This window comes from Leiobunum rupestre, chromosome 10 (genome assembly GCF_980474605.1).
Source record: "Leiobunum rupestre chromosome 10, qqLeiRupe1.1.hap1, whole genome shotgun sequence".
In the NCBI taxonomy this organism is placed as follows: domain Eukaryota; kingdom Metazoa; phylum Arthropoda; class Arachnida; order Opiliones; family Sclerosomatidae; genus Leiobunum; species Leiobunum rupestre.
This window is the reverse complement of record NC_143393.1, coordinates 20,387,821-20,410,122: the sequence shown is the minus strand read 5'-3', so window position 1 is coordinate 20,410,122 and position 22,302 is coordinate 20,387,821. Positions and strand designations below refer to the sequence as shown.

Here is a 22,302-nt window from a genome sequence, read left to right as displayed (position 1 = left end):
ATCCTTCTGCTGTTAAAAGAGTGGATGGAGCTGCCACAGAAAAAATATAAATTCAGCAAGCAGAGGCGTTGGACGCTAAACACGGGTCTAAAAATTCGACGCTCTTTTGCCGGTCAAAAAGACCTTTTGAAAACCACCGTGTAAACCCTCTTAGCTCCGCCGGTTTCGGAGAATTTTTTTCTGTCTATACAACCGCTTTTCATTGAATCTTTCACCCAAAATTCCCGAGTCGACGTGTATTATTGAAGGTGGTAAAAGTGTAAAATGGCGCGCGTTTTCTCCGCTTCCAACAGTCCGGAACCCCCCGGCGAGGAATTAAGTTAAAAGCCAAAGGTTGTACTTGTCCAGCTCTCCGTCGTAATGGCATTGGGATTATCATCTCCTTTTTATAAAACAAACCCCCGTTGCCGCGTTTGCCATTTACGCGTGTACCGTTAATCCGTGTATTTTTACTAATTTAGTCATTCTTTTGGAACGTTGCGTCCTTGGGGGATTCCATAAGTTTAAAAGTTGCGGCGTTTGCGCGGCTAAATATGAAATACCAACGGTTGAAGCTTTTCAAAAGCCTCTTTTTGGGTCCCTCGTGGGGGGATTATTGAAAGGGTTATTAATATCGTCGGATGACGCTGATGTCGAGAATGAAAGCGCTTTTTTTACGATTCGTTCTGAACCACTCTGATCAGGTTTTCGAAATTTTGTTACGTACGCGTATACATGTATCGTGTTTTTAATGATAAAATGAAGAAGTTAAGAAGCCCACGATTTGTATGGAAACATCTATGTTTCCCTATGTTTTTCTGTCGTTTCGTCAAGTTAAATTGGTAGTGCTGTTAAAACATTAACGCGAGTGGTGGATCCGAATAAAAGTCCTGGGACGCTTTTACGTATTATACCAAAAATACTCCGTAGCCTCGGCTGGAAACATTTTAATTTTACCAACCGATTTATCAGTTAATATAATAAAATATATTAATACTTAATATATACCACAATCACTGTAGATTGACATAATATAGATGTCATTATCATATTTTATCTTATTTTGTTCAAATCATTTGTTTATATATAATTTCAGAAATACATTTTGACTCTAAGCCTTGGTCATAAGACGGTGAAAGTGTTAAAGGGGAACGGTCAAGCTTTAACCAGTTAGATAGCCCTATAGCCCATTAAAAACTAAAATTTATGGCGAAAACCGCGTCAAAAAATATTGAGTGGTTAATTTTTAGTAAAATAAAGAAATTTCGGGAAATCGAAAAGCGCGCGTCCGCCGCGACACCTGGTGAGAAGTCGGTGAGACGGAAAAACAACGTAAAAGGGCGCGCTGCTGAAGACGCGAAAAAATTTGTTTTGCACGCGCGGCGCGTTCCAGTTATAAGAGACCTAAGCCTAAATTGCGCGATTTTAAAAGTTAGGATAGTTCGCAAATCGCTCATACGGGGTTAAGGACGCTGGCGGCAGCCCCTAAGATGGCGGCGAAAATTCAAACCCAAACACCTGTCGTTATTTTTCGTTTCAAATTTTTTGGCCAAAAGCTATTTTTTCAAGACAAAAAAAGGTACGTGTTAGAATATTGAACGTCTTGTTAATCTTTTGATACGGAAATAAAGCCTTATTTGGAAAAGCTTGACCGTTCCCCTTTAAATACGAGATACTAGTTCCTGAATAGGACTTTAAAGCGACGCCAAATGTATGCTTTAAGAATATCAACCAATCGGACCTAGTTGAACACACTGCCGAAAACGACATCTATCGTACCACCTAGGTAATAGTAAGTGTAATGCTTGTTTTCCACTAGCGCGCGTCATAATGTTATTTTCTTTACGCGCGTAAAAACGTTTGAACGTTTCAAACAGTGTTGCCAATGTGTGGGATAAATCCCACATTGGGGGATTTTTGTCGATTTATTGGGCTTTGTGGGATGAAGGGATTTTTAAGTGAAAATCATTGATTTTGTGGGACTTTTTACCTTAAAAATTTTGTTTTAAATTTTTTGAGAAAAAGCACTATTTCCGAATAAAATATAAATTTTACCTATTTTTGTATTTTATATCGCCTTCAGATTTTTGTATTTTACAATATTTTTTTAATATATTTTTTTATTCCGCGCTAGCCTACGAAAGTAGAAAATATTTGGTATGTTTGCCGCTGAGATTTGGGAGGGGCAGTAGCTAAAAACGTTTCGGGGGTTTGGCTGAAAATTTGGTAACCGGACTGTGGGTAACACTGGTTTCAAAGCTGAGAAACGCGTCGTTCCGCGCGCCAGTGGAAAACAAGCTTTAGGAGTTGTTGGCTCGCGTGGCATGGAGGGCTTGCCACCACCCTCCTACGCATTGTAACCAGGCCACTGGTAATTCTCTTTGCAAGTCCCTGTACCCAGTTGCAGTTTAAGAAAGGAAAAACCTATTCAAAGGCATTAAAAGTCGCTCGATGCCTTGGGTATTAGCCTAGAAGATTATTATTATTATTACACTAACAAGTAAGATGTTACAGTTAAACCACTATAATAATTTCATTTTATTTGTCGTATGTCAATTCTTGGGATCACACCGAAAATGTCAAACTCTGCATAGACATCTGGAAATAAACGCGAAAACAATAACACGAATTTATTTCACCCTTAAATATTCCACTCTATTATCCCTTCTATTGGTCCCTTCTTTAAAGCGAAAGGCAGATCATATTTTTACACATGAGTAGTGATGTGAATTTACCGGTAAAAATAAAAACGGTAAATTTACCATTAACTTTTTTATTTAATCAAAATCATGGTTTGATGTCACAATAATTATTAAAATAGTATTTTAATTTTACCATAGCCTTAGGTTACATTAAACCTCCTAGATAGCCCCTTCGAAATACATTTAAATGTATGGAACGTAGAATCACAGTGCCGGGAATTCGGAGTCTTAAGGAAAATGATTTGGTTTTCAGGTCCAATGTAAAATGTAATTGTTTCTTCTTTTATTTGAAGTTTAACAAAATATTTTTGGGTGTTTTTTGCTTTATGAAAATAATTGGTAAATTTACCGGTAAAATTACTCGGTAAATTTACCGTAATTTTACCATGAGTGACGTGTTCTCTTATTCCTTTTCCTTTGCTTTAAAAATAGGATATCCAAACAATGAAATGTCGCGAAGATCCTCCCGACTTCAAGGTACATTTATCGTGCTTGCCGGTCATGCTAGATGCCCTAGTTTAGAGGTCGGGGACGGTTAATCATTATCCATGTTTAAATGGATTTTTTTCAGGAAAAAAATGTAAACAAAGAAATTTACCGGTTAATATTTCGGAAAATGATTAAAAAACATGCATTATTCGTAAAATCTGAGCTTTTTATCGAAAAAAACGTCGTTTTTCCGACTAATTTTACAAATTTATCAAAAATATAATCGGATAATACAGAAATATAAATTACTTGATCAAAACGTTTTACGAATAATTTTGAAAGCTTTATCTATTGAATAAAAGTTAACCATCCCCGACCTCTACCCTAGTTCGCTTTCTTTTCATTGCAGTAAACATTTTCAATACTATTAATTTTATAAGAAAAACCTTGAACTGTTATAAAGCCTTTGTTTAACTTTTTAAATGTTAGATATGTAGCTAAGAATATTTTATAACACAATTGTTACAAAAAAAATAGTGTTGTAAGTCGGAAAATTTTCCGCGGAAAATGACCGAGGCCTTTTTTCCGGAAAATTTTCCGTATTTTTCCGAAAAAAAATTTAAAAAGTTTTTATTCCCGGATTAGTCTAATATATTGTTTGCAAATTTAAATAAAGCGCCATTTTCGCCTAATTTTTTCGAATTTTAAAGTAAAACTAAACCTCTAGACTAGTTTAAACTGATTAACAATGTAACACTATTAATGTTTTGTAGTATGTTTACTGATATTAGACATTTTATATCGATAAAAAGTTAAAAACATTAAAAACCCTTACAAAGTAATTTATGTTTAAATTTTTTATTTTTCCGGAAAATTAACAGCACTACAAAAAAATAATGGTAATGGAAAACATGGAATCGAATCTCGAGTGATATATTTTATATCAAACGCAAATAAGAAACTAAAAATTTATTTTAATTGATTAAAAAAAATTACTATCATTTTCGTTCTTATTTTTGGATCAAAAATTGATATGATATAGATTCTATAGGCTTTTAATTATCCCTTTAGCAACCAATCACATTTTTACGCTATTAATAAGCTCCGCCCACCGCCTTGTGAGACTTGACCTACGGTTAAATAAATTCATGATAATTCTTAAAAATTCCCAAAATCATTTTTGGATTTCTGAAATTACCTTTAGATGTAAAATCCAGTAGACAATACTTGGAAATGCCCGAACCCTTGGCAGGTTTACCTCCTAGGCATTTTAACCTGGTCCCCTGATTTAAAGGTATTAAACGTCGCTACCTGATTTGGGCCTAAGGTGGTGCTTGTTATTAGCCTAGCTGATTATTATTGTTATTACCTTGTAATACTTATTTGTAGGGTGGTATGTTACTTTCGATAATATAGACCTGACGGTTAAGTTATTTTTCGATTGAATTGGCTTGGACATAAGTAACATAATAACATGTAACAACTAACAAGTATGTCAATTATAGAAAATTATCACCGAACTGATTTTTAGGAGCTATTGCGCAATCAAGGTTTAGTTATCAGCACAGAGCCCCCAAGTGTCTAAATATGAACAAGGCAAAATATACTACTACCAAGGACGATAACACGCTACTCAGTTTGGGTGAAAGTACCAGTAGGATCGAGGGGTCGGACATTTACCAAATTCCCGTACACTTTGTCTAAAATCGCAAAATCTTTTAACTCTCTCTTCGGTAAATTAACATTGAAATCCCAAAATCACTTCAAAAAGTAATGATAAAACTGCCAAAATCTCTACGAAATCCCGAAATCCCGTACAAAATAATGGCAAGTGTCCGACCTCTCGAGTAGGATCGGGTGACGGTCGAAAAGAGCTTCGGTCAGGATATTCGCATTAAAACAATGGGAAGTGTCATACTTATTGTACTTATGTTACTTATGGTTTTGCTCATATTCACCCATAAAGGCATACCACTTTCCTTTCAAAATATGATGCAGCTCGCGTCTACTTCTCTTAATTAATTTATCAGCGAACATAGCTCTAAAGCTCCATTTTCATGATGGCCAGCAGCGGATAAAAAACCGAAAAATCAACTTCCGGTACAATGACTTGAAACAGATATTTTCTCGAAGCGCAATTGGAAACTAATCCACAAAAACGCAACTAGCGCTAAGCACTATTTTCAAGAACGTATTTTTGAGATTTTATTCGAACTGACAAGATACAATTAAGCTGAAAAGTAAGAATAAAGATGGTAAATGATGAGTGGAAAATTCGATTTATACGCAAATATCCATCTAACGTGTAGTCTTTGGTGGAAGCTGAAAGAAAGTTATGTAATATGGAAATTCCGGAAGGATGTTTCCAATATTCATACGACACGCTCTTTATTGTCAAGTCCAAGTTATAACAAGCTATCCAAGTCGAAAATGTATGCTACTGATTCGACTCTCTAGTATCCTATGTAGATGGTATTTGGACTACGCGAGTACATAGGCCTAAAACGGATACTTCTCGATTGTTGCGTTACACCAAAAGCGTATTAAATAACTTATGATAGAAGTATGCACGTTCCTATATACTTTTATTTGCTTAGCATATCAATTTTCTCAAGTTTTCGCTGCTTTTACCAACTCTGTTAGATTTGACCTCGAACTGGATGTGGTTTTAGAAAGTAAGACGAAGTAGCTAAAGCATTACAGTCATAACGGACTCTAAATTTAACATAGTCAATGACGGGTGTATTTTCCACGGTTTCACGGCATGAAACGTGGTTCTGTTTGTGGCCTAGATGGTGTCTTCTGATTCTACTAGTATAAATCGACCTTCTAAAACCAGGATTTAGAACCTTAAATGGATACATATCCTTCGACTTTGTTCATTCAAATCGATTCGTCGATTATAATAAAAGAAATAGGCGAATACGTAACTCCGTAACGTACATCGTATGTATGAAGCGAGCCTTGACGTCCAATCGACGACACCTGGAGACTCAATTTGTTATGATTAATGGTCGTGCCATTAAGAGTTACGCCTTGTTCCTGTGTCAGCGCGTGATTCGGTTTAAATATACGCTTTTCAATCGCTAGTTTTCTCGACCAATTGGCGCAGTCGTTAACGCGACAAAGATTCTCGCTTCCTCGTTTAGAAGGAGAGAGTCCCCGCTTCTCAAATGACCCCTTCATTCTATAATGATTTTCTAAACATTTCAATATTTAATTATTTCTCCCACTTTCTCCGGTTACAGCCGTAATTGACACCCTGGACCCGATCGTCAAGTTTAATAGCCTATTTATTATGTAGATTAATTCGTAACCTTTACGTCTAATCGGGTTAAATACACGGATATAAATATTATAGGTCGTAAAATGTTGATAGCATTCTTGAAGAGCGCTGGCTATTTGTTGAGAATGTAATGTTGTTAATGGCGTCTTCATAGCGTCAATTTAAAGAAATGCGAAAACTACAACAGAGAGCCTTTAAGAAAATGACTTTATCCAAAAGTTCCAAATTGAGACGCGTCGAGTTTGAATCGAATAATTTTGATAAAATCGGAATGAAGTTGAATTTTATATTGTAATTGTATCAAATATAGCGGTCAAAGTTGAAATTGGATCGAACTAATTTGGAAATGATTTTTGAATTATTACATTTTCGTTTGGTTTTCCCACGCGATTCTTTTGAATAGTTTATTTTAGTTAATTTTGAGATTTAAACAGACATTTTCCATACTTACAATTAAACAATAAAATCAAGGTTGTGAAGAGTAAAAAGTTATTTTAAAACCGTTTTGAATATTTATTGAGTACAAACTTGCGAATAGTATCTAGAAAATTATCCTAGCAACGGAATCGTAATATTAAATTAATGAAATGTAATCGTAATAATTAATTAACTTTCTATAGAATATAATGGTTCTCTACAAATCCACTGACTGTCCTTCGGTGGTTGCGTTTGCGATAAACCCAATTTGGATTCAATTATAAATATCGGAACTTTTAATATTTACATTGTTAAAATATATTACTGTTTCATCGCCAGGAGCATTTTCAAGATAAAGTTCAAAAAGTTGATTTTAATTAATAAATTTACTTAACATTTGGTGTTAAATAAATTAATGGTGAAACGTACCAGTTGTTCGTAATTGAAAGAGATAGAATATACATATTCTTACCGTGAAAAGCAGAGTTAGGAAGTAACAGAGAAGAACTGTTTTCTTTTTCATCGTCCTTGCGGATGGAGTGGACACCGTGAAACTCCCCTTCTCTCGTTCAAATTCGGATGAAACTTCTCTCTTCCTGTCCCGGAGATTTACCTTTTACGAATTGTTAAGGGCCTCGCGTAGGCTGTTTATCAATCTTGTTATTTTAGCGTAGAATACGTGGGCGTCGACGGGGAAAAGTTCTGAAAAGAGCGGGTTTTAAATCGAGAGCCGAAAAAAAGAGTACTTGTCGTTGACTTGGGACAGCTTTTGAAGTTGAGTTTGCCCGGGTAGCCCTTTTAAACACTCGGTCCTATCTCGGGATAATCAATATAGGGAGCTCCTGTCTCGCCATTGGCCCTTTGGCAGCTACCACGTGACGAGTGTTCTCCTTCATCCATCGTCTCTCTCTTCCGAGCGTGGGAATCCATCCAAAAAACCGAATATTCTGAACAGTGCTGTCCGTAGATCTTTTCAACGTCGATGATGATACGAAGTGTCGGACACTTGAAACTTTGGTGTATGGAATTTTTGAATATCCAGGTGATTTCGGAAAGTGATTTGGTTCACAATCAAACGAGATTTCGATTTCGAGAGTTCAACTTCAATATTTTGCAATGATATACACTCATTCGAATTTGACGATCTAAATTGAAATCTAGTGAGTTTTTGTAAGAAAACTGAATTTCTAGCTTAATAGAAATGTTCGTTTTTTCATTTTGAAAACTGGATTTCGATTTAAATCGAAATATGAAGGGTTTTCGATCAAAAAACTGGTTTTTGATATCAGTCGAAATATGTTGAGTTTTCAATTCAAAACTGAATTTCGACCTAATGGAAATTTGACTGGATTTCGATTGTTTCCATATTTTGAAATACGGCTACGGTTTTCGGGGTTTTAAGCTGATTTTTTCGAAAATTTCATATGACTTTCAGATTTTTGAAATCTTTTAAAGGGAATATAACCTCAGGTATTTGTTGTGGAACACCAACGTTTGCCTTTTGGCTTTACAAATGTTTGACGCAACTGAACAGGGAAATTTGAAAAATTGAAGGGGTCTTCCATAAAGATTGCTTTGCAGGTTATATTCCCTTTAAACTGCGGAGTATAGTCACGTATTTGACGTATTCAAAAAGGAATTTAACGTCTATAACATTTTATCGAAATTCCAAATGAATTTATTTTGTTCAATTCGAACTTTTTCAAGTCGGATCTGAGAAATTTAAGTTACCGGAATTTTTCGAATTGTTATCGATTTACTATAAACAGCGTTCTGATTTTTCGGCGTGTGTACTCTCAGCATTTAAATACTTTGAAAATGATTCTATGAGGTCGTCGGAAAACGAAATTTCGTGTCGTTTCAAAGCACTACACTTTTAGGTCGATTGTAATGTCTAAAAACCGAAAACACTTAAAGTGTATCTATCATTTTGAACCTTTTCCGTTTTGATCCACAGCTTATTTTCCGTTTTTCGAGAGCAGCCGGTTATTTCAAATCTAAGAAATTTTGTGAAATTTTCATTAACTATGATTGAAGAGTACGTTATCGGTTTGGTGAAGGTAGTATTCAAACGTGAAATGTCAAAAATACCAGAAGTTATTACTAGGTGGTTTTTTTTCTCCTGTCCGAGGACAAAAAGTGTAAACTTTTTACCCTAAAACGTTTTATTCGCCTGTTCTCGGGGTAAGATTTACCCTGTCACGAATTTTGTTCGCTTGTTCCAGAGCTCTAAGGTTACACTTTTTACTCCTCCTCGAAAGGAGGTGTAGAGGGAGTAATCTAGCTTATATAGAAAATTCGTCTGCTTAAATTTCGTTTCACGAAAACATGACGGGTTTTGAACATCTTCACATGTGGCAAGCTTTTAATAACGAAAATCCAATTGTTAAATGCTATTTAATGACTTTAAAAGTTGCTTGATGACTTAGACCTAAGGTGGTGTCTTGGGTATTAGCCTAGCTGATTATTATTATTATTAAAGAAATAAGAAAAATGAGTCCTATATTGATGATCTCACCACCGGTCACCATCTTAAAAACAAAACAAATATATAACCTTTAACCTCTAACTACTCCCTTCTTACTCCAACTCGTTTTTTTCGTCAAGATAGAATTGGAGTAAAATTACGTCATAGGGCTACACTTTTGAACCTGCTCAAAAAACCCAGAACATGCGAAAAAAAACCACCTATTATATCTGTTATGAGAAAACGTATCCATCTCGACATTAAACACGATTTTACCCGAATCACGTTTGAATATTTTCAGCGAGTTTTGCTACGACTTAGCGACGTATAACGTAAAAATTAACGTTAGCGGTATAAGGAGACGGATACTTATCTAAGAGATATATTATATACTTCTGAAAATGCTTAATGATGTGAGTTTGACGTCTTCTTTCAGACGAATTCGATGCCTCTCGTTGAAACTTCAAGTGGCATTCAACCCAAAAGCGGCAAAATGAAACTGATTTGGAGTTACTGCATTCTCGCCCTTAATATTTCGTAAGATTTATTTAGAGATAATCCGAAAATCGATGAATCCTTTCATTAACTTCCGTTTCTATTGGTTTTCATTTTGACGTATTTGGATTTAGAATGAAGACCGTCAAACCGAAGGACGACCAGGTTGGCGTGCAAAAAGGAGGCAATTGGACCGGACTAATAGGAATGCTACAGAGAAATGTACGCATTGCTTATACAGGGCTGCCACGATATTTTTAGTTCCAAATTTCCTAATTTTACCTTGACCATTTTGAGATTATTTTCTTTGACATTTTTAAGAACAAAACTAGACAATTTTAAATTTTATATTTCACTTTTATCCGAAGGTAATGAATTTACTTCAACTTGTATTTCATTATATAGGAGAGGTGCCCTATTTTCCAAGATCGCCAATTTAAAGGTTGAGATCACCCATTTTCAAGGCCAAGGTCGCCCTGTTTATATTAGTTATATTATATACATGTAATAAGGTTTTTAGTATATTTTCGTTATAAACATGACGAACGTCGAGATTATTATTTTAAAGGTCGAGGTCACTATTTTGAAGGTCGAGGTCACTGTTTTGAAGGTCGAAGTCACTGTTTTGAAGGTCGAGGTCACTGTTTTGAAGGTCGAGATCATTATTTGGAAGGTAGAGGGCACTGTTTTGAAGGTCGAGATCATTATTTGGAAGGTCGAGGTCACTGTTTTGAAGGTCGCGATCAACCTGTTATATTATTTATTTTTTATTATTCTGTTTTAGTATAGTTTCGTGATAAACATGTTTGAAGGTCGAGGTAGCCATTTTCAAGGTTGAAATTGCCTTTTCTAAAGATTGCTTATTAGGGAACCACTGCTAAAAAGGTGATGTTTTAGCTGAAAACGTTTTTTATTACAACGTTAGAATTACAACACAACAAAGCGTATTCAGGGATTCAAACCTACCCCCTCCTCCGAAATGGGTCAAGTGGGTAGGTTCAAAAGGGGTACACAGTTTACACGCCACCCGAAATGAAATCCCAGTTACGCCCTTGCAACAAACATTTATCACAAAACTATGGTAAAATTATATTCATAAAATTTCAAGATAAGTTTAAATTACCTGTGGCAGCCCAGATATAAATTGATGGTTGGAGAGCTTTAGAAAAACGATTCATTAAAAGTTAAATTGCCTTTCAGATTGTTCACATTGGTTTTGGAAGCGTAGTCCAAACTAGATCCCGTTTCACCGTGACCAGATTTTCCAACATAATTGGCGCTGGACAGCGTTTCTTTTTAGTGGGCCGGGAACCACCGATCGACTCTAGGGCCTTCCCCCTTCGTTTTGACTTTCTGGATACCATGGGCAGAATGGTACAATATATTTATATTACCTAATTATCAATTATCTCATCAAGTTCCGTTACTTTCGAAGCTGTACATTTCGATAATTTCCTCCGTAATCCTCATAACCTTGGTCAGTTGGTCTATAAACCGCGAAAGACCCCGGACAAGACCTAAGAGATTAGTCGATCATTTTTGGCTAGTCTGGGAAATCTTTATGGGCAAAAGTAAAATGTTTACTTTGAAAATAGAGATCAAAATGAAAGAAAACTCTTTATTCTAGGTTCCGTCTTCATCCCCATTAACTCGGCCGGTCGATGTCTTTTCCACGGATGGATCCTCTGCTCCTTCGTCATAATGACGGGTTATAGCGGCGTGCTCGTCTCCAAATTCAGCGTCCAGCCTATCCAGAAGTTTATTTCGTCCCTCTCCGATTTCGCCAAATTCCCTCAAGTTGATCCAGTCGTAACCAAAGGCAAGGTGGATGTACAAATTCTCAAGGTACGTTGCCGATTTGATTCATCCAAATGATGATCTTTACCAAGAATGTTAACGATGATATACACGAAAGGTATTATCCGCCTACACCCAGACCTTACCGAAGTCAGTGTTGCCGAAACTGGTACATTTGTACTTTTTCGGTACGATTGGAAATAACCAAGTACAAAAGTACATTTTTAAAATTTTAAGGAGAATTTTAGTACGTTTCAGAATTTTGGGAAATTTTCCTTCGAAGTCTTTCAAAACCGTAAAATTATGAGAAAAACGACGTTTAAGAAGCTCCTGATTGGGTTAGATTTACAATAATATACAAAATTGGGGTTTTGAGACTCGCATGTTCAAAGTTACCAAAATTTGGTTGTACCATATTTCAATTTCAATTTGAAACATTTCTGAGAAAAAATAAAGTTAAGCGCCATCTATTAAAACTTGTTGACATTAAAAATATACATAAATAGGTGGCGCCCGGTTTTTTATAGCAAAAGTACAAAAAGTACGTTTCCGTATTCTATAAAGGTACATTCAGAAAATACCTAGCGGCAACACTGACCGGAGTGTCTTTGCCCTTTGAAAGATTACACGAGGAATGGCGAGGTACATGGTTAGTCTTCCGGGAATCACAAGCTAACAGGCTGCTGCCATCTAGGAGTAACAAACACAGCACCCCACACCAGTGGCGTAGCCAGAAATTCCTCAAGGGGGGAGTCGAAGTATGTGAATGTTAAGAGGGGGGTCGATAAGGGGGTGAAAATTTAGTACAGTCAAAGGTAGACCCAAGTGGGGGGTTGGACACGGAACCCCCCTCTTGTCTACGCCACTTCCCGACACAAGGAAAACGCCACTAGTCAAAAGTCGTGCATTTTCTTGCGTACATTTTTCATTGGTTAGACGCTTTAGCGCCTGCTGCCGTCGGAAGGTGAAAATAAATTCTGAAATTGTCTCCCCCTTTCCGTAAAACGTTCAGCGTAAAAGTTCGTTCAATGAAATTTGTACACAACACTGCGTTAGCGTGTTTAAAGGCTAGCTGCTTTCACCTCGTGTTTTTTTTCCTATTTGCCATATTCTGTTTATTCCGAATACATTATATCATGAATCTATTTAAGCCATGAATATTCACTTGGAATACCTTAGGTTACCTCCGGTGACGCGTGAGGCGGAGTCAATTTATAGTGACGTAGTCGAAGTAGACCTCGGCTGTTATTTGTAAGCAGTCGAAGCGTTAGTTCCTAAAATTGCGCTTTACGGTTATGTTTCCTTTTTGCAGTATTTTTCATGAATCTATTGTATTTGATCACCTCTTAGAGATAGTTTGTATGTTGAAATTGTTAAAAACCTCACATGCACTGGATAGAATCGCTTTCAAAAGATCGGAGTTACATTCCTTCATTTTTTAGTTTTATTCTAGAAATATTTATAACTTTGAATCTTATTTTTTAACAAAATAAGGCGAACCATCCGTGAGAAATCATTTCGCGGTTATTCTGCTCCCGTAAACTATATTGCGCTAAAATGACATTATTTCCGAATTCGTTCTCATTGGCTTAAAAAGGTAAATCACTCGTGTGGCGCGAAAATAGGCTACGCCTCACGTTCTCTCGGAGTATACCGTGGCTAATGATAGAGTTGAATATTCATGAGTTAAATAGATTCATGATTATATGTTTTTTTTCCATTGCGCTCTAAATGCTAGGAGTCAAAACGCGAGGTACTGAAGGAATTGTGGCGACGCATCGAGAAGAAGCCAAAATGGTGCATCAGAACGGAAGACGAGATTTTTAAAAGTTCTTTCACTGTAGAATTCCGGCGAGCTTTGGAAGAAGGTCGCGCGGCTTTCGGCTCCGTCGACAGTAACTTCATGTTTCTACTTTCGAAAAAACAGAGCGGTCCTTGCAAGTTCAGAAAAACCCGACCTTACGCCAAAAGCTACAACTCTCTGCTATTCAACCCAAACCTACCGAATGTCCTGGTGAACACTATTAACCTCAGGTAAAAGGCCTTGCACTCGATTTACCTGAATAGTTTAAAAAAAAAATAATAACCAACCAGAATATCGAAACTGAGTAGCGTCAACTTCTTGGTAAGAGCCGGAACTGGTTCCAAAAAAAGCGACTTCTACCAGCGATGTTTCGACGAGAAGGCAGATGACCAACTTCAGCGACTAACCTTGGACCAATATCTCGGCGTTTTCGCAATATGGCTACTGGGTTTGTTGGTGGCTTCATTTTGTATTTGTGCAGAATGTCTGAGCCATTATGTGAGTTTTAACGACCAGAAATATGCATTTTAATTTACAAATTTTTATTGAACACATTTTGGATTTATGATATGGTATTGATATTCTAACGGACTTATTTGAATAAAACATAAGTAATAATATTTCGCATTAATTATTCCATTGTCTAGTACAGCCTAAAGATAGGAAGACGAATTGCCGGACAAAATTTCATTTTGTAGGTTTATTTTTTAGCTTTTCCAAAAATCATTGATGATGGGGGCCACAATTTCGGGCTGGTTCAAATGGACGTGATGCGTGCCCTCAACTTCTTCGTAACGAAATTCTTTACACATCCTGGAGTACATGTCTTTATAACTGGCAATAGTTTCCGCGTTTTCGAATATCATCCCGTTTTTGGCCTTGATAACTAGTACGCGACATTGTAACTTACACAGATAGTCCCGCAACACTCTGTGGTCCATGGCTTGTATGGATTCGATTCGAAGTCTCGGGTCTCTACTGAAAGTAAGTCCACCACCACACGGGGACACTTTCGCCCCGCGCTTTAACAAGATCCTCGCTGAGTCTACGTTCACGGACCCGGCATGTCCCCGCATTAGTTTGGACAACGCTACTTCTGGTTCGAAAACCGCTTCGGGTTGCTTTAATTTGTCCCGAATACGCAGGCGTTCTTCGATAACCCGAGTAGTAGTCTTGGAATGAGATTCTGGATCAACCGATACGTTTTTTAAAATGTCCAAGCTGATTGCGGAATCCACATTTCGCGGATAGAGACTGGCGAAGAACAAGACCAACCCACCGCTCATACTGTGACCCAGGACGGAAAACGTGTCCCATTTCAGATAGTCGACGACAACTTTCATGTCGTACAAGAAGTCCATTTTGTGGTAGAAAACGCCTTCGGGTAGGCGACTGGATAGCCCGTGTCCGGGAAGGTCCATAGTCACTACCCTCAGGTTACCGCGTAGATGAGGAATTAAGCGATCATAACTACCGGCGTTGTCCATAATCCCGTGAACGGCCAAAACGCGACGTTCTTTATGGTCGGACGCGATGCCACGTTGCCAGTTTTTGGCGGCGACATAGCCGTAACCCGTTGGAATACGAATTTCCGAACAAGTAAATGCCTCGTCAACGAATGTAGGAGTACTGTAGAAGTTTACTTTTGTTAATAGATAATTTATGTATCTGGTAATTTTGAACTGGAACGCAGCCATTCTCGAAATGATAACGTCAAAGGTTTATCAGCTACGTTAGAACGGAGAATTTTGGAGCCCTCATGCGTTATCTACTTATCTTAGAATGAAAGTTCAATCCCAATTTTGCGCACATCTTTTAGTTTTGATGAGTAAACCTAGATAGCACCCACGATTAGGATAAACGTTTTATTAGTCCAACAACTGTCTGCAAACAAAAATAATAATAAATACTTTTAATGCGTAATTACAATATACATAATAGCTTTCAATTAATAATTTCATTATAATGCCTAGTGTTACATAAGTTAATATGACTATTAAAAAACCCTCAAATATTTCTGGAACAATATAATTGATTTATAGTATTATTAAACATGACACATCATAACCTCGACGGATCCTCGGCCCGGCTGCTCTGAGTGGGATCTAAGAAATGATTGATAAGAGGCGCGACTATTTGAGGGTCGTTCATGTGGACGTGATGCGTCCCTTCGACTTCGATTAATCTGAACTCTTTACAATTCGTGGAATACATTTCGCGGTAACGAAGCAACGTTTCGGGTTGTTCGTACTTCAAACCGTTTGTGGCTTTAATAATGAGCAGACGACATCTAATATGGTTGAGATAGTCCCATAACAAGCGGTCGTCCATAGGTTGGAGGCTTTCTGTTTGCAAGCGAATATCTCTGGTGTAAACGACGCCTTTTCCATCCGGGGATGGTTTGACCCCACGTTTGAGGAGCACAGCCGCGGAACCTTTGGTGGTGGAACCTCCTTGACCTCTGAACAGTCGGTCTAAAGCCTCCTCTTCGGTGTACACCGGTTCTGGTTGCTTCAATTTGTCTTTGATCAATAGTCGATGTTTTATAGCGTTCGCCGCCCTATTTGGTATCAATTCCGGTTTCACCGAGAGCGATTTAAATAGATCTATCGAAACAACCGATTCGATTTCGCCCGGAAATAAACTAGCGTATAGTAAACTAATACTGCCACCCATGCTATGGCCAATCAGAGTGTATTTCGACCATTTCAAGTATTCCACAACGAGTCTAACGTCGTACAACATTTCCATGAAGTTATAAAAGCATCCTTTGGGTTTGTGGGACGAAAATCCGTGTCCGGGAAAATCTATGGCCACGATTCGGAGATTAGCGTCCAGCCACGGAATCAACGGATCGAAGGTTCCGGCGTTGTCTTGCCAGCCATGCAGAGCCAGAACGGGCCTTCCTTGCGGGTTCCCCCATTGTTTCGCCGCGATGAAACCGTAATCCGATGGTATTCGAAGTTCGCTGAAAGTTTGCTTGCTGTCGCCGCTCATTTTTCTCGATAGTAAATTCACGATATTAATGGTTCCAAGTCGATTTATTTTGGATAGTTTGCGTTCGGAATATAATCTAGACACTAAGCTCAGTCTAAGAGTTCTTCTGTAAAAATTATTGGTCATTGTGTGAGTAAAGACTAACGCATTCTAAAAGAGTGGAAAGAGTTTTCTAGAAAAATTCGAAACAGAAAGGAAATTAGTGAATTTATCTGGTAGTGATAGTAATGACAGAGATAAGATTATGAGAAATCTTTATGTAACTTTGGTCTTGACATATTTTTCTTGGTTTCATCATAAAAACATTTCTGAAATTGTGTCAAAGGAAATAATGGGTCGATTCCGAAAGTCAGTGGGTGAGGAGACTCGTTACATTTTTGTCATAACGTCGTATTTTCTCACACCCTCGCAGACGATGTTATGACGTAGGGGAAGTGTGTCTTCGCAACGTAGTGGTGAAAATTCCCTTCCCCCTGTCTTTCAGAATCGTAGTCCACGTGTCGGCGCCCATATAAAGGGTTTTTCAGTCCCATAAGGTGGTAACAGATAAAACTTTCCGGGTTGTTATATTATCCAATGGGATAGTCTAGATTCATTATGCACCCTCCAAACCGTTACTTTTCAAAATGGCGGATATTACAAGATGGCGCTCACTGGATATCTTAAATCAAAGATAATTTAAACTCGTACCCTAGATTCGAAATCACTCTCTCGCGCGTTGCCGATAGCGTTTACCCACTTCCCGCTGGAACTCAGAAACAATTCGGTCCATGGTTTGCGCCTTACCGCAACCGATAGAGCCCGATTTTTCTGAGGTCACGTGCCGGAAAAGGGTAAACGCTTAGTAACAAAACCGTCAATGGGAAAGCTCTCAGTATTCGAATCTAGGGTACGAGTTTAAATTATATTTGCTTAAATGTACTAAATCTCGAATTCGCGTTGTCGGAATTACGTGTTCTATACGGCTATTGAAAGCGCCCATTCTCAGTCGACACCACCCATGCACCCGTTTAAGAATGGACATTTTCGTTCATAACTCGCTGCCTTGGGCCCCGCAAACCCTAACGCCATGCATATGAATGCCATTCAATCTGCTCAAATTGTTCAAAAATGGTTGATCCCTAGGAATGACTAGAAATTTATGTAAATGACGTTGATAGTTAAAAATGATATGTTTTAAAACGCATATCAACGAAAATGAAATTTTCGTACAAACGACATAAATATTAAAATTCTTTATTTGATCTATGAAAAATCGATTTGAATATAACTTTAAAATGGACGTTTAAATGTAAATTTATTTAAAAAATATTGTGGGCTTTGTCTTTATCAGGTTATACAATGACAACTGAGAGCAAAAACTAAGTAACATGAATTTCGTGGTTTTGCTTAAAAGAATATTTATTAAATAATAAATTAATTTTTATTAATTCAAATATTTATGAAAATTAATTTCCTCCATCTTTTTTCAAACGGTTTCCTATTTGTTTAATTTCCATTAAATTCCCTTAGTTTTATTTAGTTCTTACCAGCTGGTTTTTCATTAAATTATATATCTCAGCTTCTATTGTTTCAATTTCGATTAACAATTAAAAATAGTGCAGTGAAATAGCTTACAATTGACCTATAATACGAATAATTACGACAACGCGAACCGGCGATATTGTGCGTTTAATTGCGTAGAACGCCGTATACGCCATCTTGAAATGGCCGCCATTTTGAGAATGCATTATGGAATTTAGGCTAGCTAATTGTATTATCTACAAGCCCCGAAAGTTTCGTCTGGTATCACCTTATGAGACCGACCAATGCGCCTGGACTATCAATCTATTGAAAAAAAATAAAGAGAAGTTTGGGCCCATGCGTTGAGCTTGTAGCCCTGCATGGTTAGGACAATGATAAACAGTGAGATATAGGAGCACTGCCTTCTCTAATACTTTAGGAGGGTATAGATTCGCTGTTGTGTGGTCCTCCCGACTAGTCAAATATGACACCACAATGATTTATTACTTCAGAGCCTTTTACGAACTGGCGCTTTTTAAAAAAATTATACATAATACAAATCTAATAGAAAGTTCGAAACTGATATTCGCCAATGGCGAAATAACGAACTAATCTTGGGTTCGTACAAAGTGAATTTAACTAAAGAATTTTTTTCGTATTTACGATTATTTTTCACTTACCCAAGTCTTTATTAACAGCCACGTTTATTTTAACAAATATTTATTTGATGAAAGTATAATTTATAACAGGAACATTAAATATTAAGGTTAGGCTACTTTCATGGCAAAACTCCGCCCATTGCCCTTTAACACTGTATCGTCTGCTTAGCTTTTAAAAATGGAGGGTGCAACATGTGCGACTGGATCTGGCGAAGAAAAACATAAACCTTTACCGGGGTTTGGGGACATTAATGCTTATTCCCAGGTTAATATTTTTTTTTTAAATCGAAATGAAATTCATATGTTAACTGTAATTACCATTATTTCTTAGGCTGCATTACAAGCTGCTTTTCAAGCAACCAAGGCTTCAAACGCGATTTCAGCAACTGAGGATGAAGCAAATTATAATCGTGCCTTTGATGCATATAGAACATTTATGCGATTGGAGGGGAAACGAGTCTTGAAATTGTACGGTATTTTAATTATTTGTGATAGAAATATTTTTACTTTACATACCTACCTGTTTCTAAAGAATGACCTCACTAACGCGACATCATGGAGGCAAAGTACCATTTGATAGTTTGGATGAAGATGATATTCTGGAGAAACTTATTGAAGTTAATGATTGCATTTTAGAAGAAGCTGTAAATATATAAAATTTTAATAATTATATTTCATGATATTAACTGCTTTTCTTTATATTATAAGGGTATCGCCATGGACGAAGCTGCTGGTTTAAGAAAGAAAGAGGAAGATATAGTGTTAACCACAGTTAGGGTGTCTAAACCAATTACAACCAGCTGGAATAGAAGAAGCCAATCTCAACACGTTTACGAACTTTTGGGTGGAAAAAATGTTCAAAGGCCACAATTAAAATTCAAAGACAAAATTGATAATAGCAAAGGTCCCTTCATTCCAATAATCAAAGACAAACCAAACTCTATCAAACCTTTGGCTATTTTGCTAGAGAATGATGGAGAAAATGAACAGATGTAAGATTTTTTCATTTTTTTGTTAAATATAATAGTTCCCAATCAAAATTTATTTTCAGCTACACCCATCCGTATGAAATTGAAATTGATAAATGTAAACCTACGGATGAACATATTTCAGCTGTTGAACCTGTATTTCCTCAACCCTTGAAAGAGACCCCATACATATTGGTTGATACGTTAAGCTCATTAAAGGACCTTCTCAAAGACTTGAAACAAAGCAACATGTTTGCTGTTGATTTAGAGGTACTTCAAGAATTCTTTGATAATCAAAATACAGAGAAATACTAAATTTTAATAAAATCTCATAGCACCACTCGTATCGCACTTTCCAAGGAATAACTTGCCTTATGCAAATATCAACTAGGCAATGCGACTATTTGCTTGATGTAATTGAATTAAGGAGTGAAATGCACATTCTGAATGAAGTTTTTACTGATCCAAAGATATTAAAAATATTTCACGGTGCTAATAATGATGTGCAATGGCTGCAAAGAGATTTTGGCATTTATGTGGTTAATATGTTTGATACGGGTCAAGCTGCGTCTGTTTTACAGTTTGCCCATTTGTCATTGGCTTTTTTAATGAAACATTATTGCCAATTCGAACCCGATAAGCAAATTAGATTGGCTGATTGGAGAATACGGTAATAATAACATTTGAAAAATATTATATTCAATTATTTGTTAATCGGTTTTATAATTTTTTTAGTCCCCTTCCTTCTCAAATGGTCAATTACGCCCGTGACGATACTCATTACCTTCTGTATATTTTTGACCGTATGAAAAGTGATCTTATTGCGAAAGGAAACGAACAGAAAAATCTTCTGTTAGCAGTATTTCAAAAATCTAAGGAAGTCTGTCTTATTGTATGTTTTTGCGTTGTACAAAATTTTAAGGAATTCTGTTTAAATTAAGTATCTCTTTTTAGCGATATAGAAAACCATATTCTGCAGATAACAACCATCTCACTCTCTACAATAACAGCAAAAAAGTATTTAATAATCGTCAAATGTATGCTCTGAGAGAGATTTATAATTGGAGAGATGCTTTGGCCAGATTGGAAGACGAAAGTATCGGGTAATGACAATTTATTTCTTTATTTAAATGCTTTATAAGTTTTATAATTTTTGTATGTTTAGATATATTTTGCCAAATCATATGTTATTACAAATTGCCGAAGTTCTGCCACGGTATTTTATAGGGTTTTTTTTTTCTTCGTCCATAATGACTTAAACTTTGTTATATCAAAATTAAGGGAGCAACAAGGAATTCTTGCATGTTGCAACCCAATACCTCCATTAGTTCGTACTCAATTAAACGAAATTCATAGCATCATTTTAATAGCTAGACAATCATCTCTTCAGAAGGTAATTTATTAAAAAATTTAAATGTTGATTCTATTCCTAATTTTTTCGATTTCTTTATGATTTAGTTGGATGTTCCGGAAATAAAACCCGGAACGGTAGTTACATATTCTAAAATTGAAAATTTCAATGAGGAAAGCAACTTGAATCTTTCTTGCCCCCATGATATATCTCAACACGATGGAATTACGAAACTTCCGACATTACTTGGTAAGATTATTAAAACTATTTTCAGCGTATTAAAATTTTTAACTTGAATTTTTATTCTTTAAACGTTATAGATGGCTTAAATTTAAATATACCCAATATCAGTAATTTCGTGAAGAGCAAACCAAGTCTGCCTATTTTTGAATTAACAACGGATAAAAAAGGAACATCAATGATAAATGCTTATTCAGAAGTCAAAAATTTTATTAAAAATTTCATTAGTCCTTTCGAAAGGGTAAAGTACTTTTTTTAAATATTTTATCACTGGAAATTTTATCTAATTACAATTTTGTCCACTTTTTTTGCAGTTGAAAGCTATACAAGTTTTGATGCCTAACGACAGTGAAACTGTACAAAGTCTAGAAGGCGAGAGAGTTCAACGAGTGCATGAGCATTTCAAAGAATTGGCCAATACAAGCCAGAAATCACCTGAAGCCTCGTCTCAAAATGAAATTCCTGCTTCCAAACCAAACTCCGATGACGATGAAGTTGAAATTATTGAAGAAAGTAAAAACAAGAGGAGAAGGAAAAGGAAAAAGGACACGGAAGAAATAAATCCACCCGAAAATTTTAAGCCTTTTGACTACAACGCAGTTCAAAATTCCAAAAAAGGTAAATTAATGTCTGTTTGCGTTTCTAATTTGGTTTTTGTTACCTTTGGTTTTATAAATTGTTTAGAAGGTTTCAATACAAATAAGAAAGGTCGGAAGAGAAAGTCATTTAACCCTGATCAAGATGTAGAATACAAGGTATACCCCTTCATTAAATAAGATTTACATTAAATGATTGTAACGTAATTATAATTTCAGAATGATAAAGGCAAATTTGGAAAGAGGCGAAGAGGTCAAAAGGATCAGTCTATCATTTACGGTCAAAATTCCTCACAGCCAACAAAACAAAATTGGCCTAAAAGATAGTTGTAAGATATTATAAATTTCTTGTAATAAATTTATTTCAGCTACTCGATTTTATCATTATTTTTCAATAACCCTAAAGGTAATTTTATGAATTCAATAGTGTTCAAGGCCAAAAATAGTGTAACACCACTAGTTATTTGACCATAGGGAAAAATTATGTTAGCAATTTAATGGATTTAATTTATTAATAGACATGTACTTGCAATAACCTTGGTGCTTTGCCTGTTACATATTTCAATGTAAGCTTAATTAAATAGAATTGATTAACAACGTTTCACCAGAAAA

The 22,302-nt window shown here is 36.3% G+C and overlaps 4 protein-coding genes across 4 annotated transcripts in view; 1 reads left to right on the top strand and 3 right to left on the bottom strand.

Moving 5' to 3' along the window:
- Window positions 1-7,799, bottom strand: part of Nplp1 (Neuropeptide-like precursor 1) — an 83,003-nt gene extending 75,204 nt beyond the window's left edge. The window contains exon 1 of the mRNA XM_090160883.1: window positions 7,286-7,799. Coding sequence (XP_090017009.1) covers window positions 7,286-7,336 — 51 coding nt within the window. The 5' untranslated portion in view covers window positions 7,337-7,799. The remainder of the gene's footprint in view (window positions 1-7,285) is intronic.
- A 6,126-nt stretch (window positions 7,800-13,925) lies between these two features.
- Window positions 13,926-15,208, bottom strand: LOC149925003 (serine hydrolase-like protein). The gene has a single exon (XM_090159712.1). It carries the CDS (start codon window positions 15,071-15,073, stop codon window positions 14,084-14,086), a length of 990 nt encoding a protein of 329 aa, XP_090015838.1. The 5' UTR covers window positions 15,074-15,208; the 3' UTR covers window positions 13,926-14,083.
- A 65-nt stretch (window positions 15,209-15,273) lies between these two features.
- LOC149925002 (serine hydrolase-like protein) lies at window positions 15,274-18,666 on the bottom strand. Its single transcript, XM_090159711.1, has 2 exons — window positions 18,557-18,666; window positions 15,274-16,479 (listed from the first exon to the last, which is right to left on the bottom strand). Exon 2 carries the CDS (start codon window positions 16,371-16,373, stop codon window positions 15,438-15,440), a length of 936 nt encoding a protein of 311 aa, XP_090015837.1. The 5' UTR covers window positions 16,374-16,479; window positions 18,557-18,666; the 3' UTR covers window positions 15,274-15,437.
- Rrp6 (exosome component Rrp6) lies at window positions 18,564-22,061 on the top strand. Its single transcript, XM_090159710.1, has 15 exons — window positions 18,564-18,800; window positions 18,867-19,003; window positions 19,068-19,179; window positions 19,244-19,527; window positions 19,587-19,773; window positions 19,839-20,173; window positions 20,239-20,395; window positions 20,458-20,606; window positions 20,669-20,719; window positions 20,785-20,896; window positions 20,962-21,103; window positions 21,175-21,335; window positions 21,409-21,712; window positions 21,779-21,849; window positions 21,910-22,061. The coding sequence occupies exons 1-15, from the start codon at window positions 18,714-18,716 to the stop codon at window positions 22,015-22,017; spliced, it is 2,397 nt and encodes a 798-aa protein (XP_090015836.1). The 5' UTR covers window positions 18,564-18,713; the 3' UTR covers window positions 22,018-22,061.
- The last annotated feature ends 241 nt before the right edge of the window (window positions 22,062-22,302 follow it).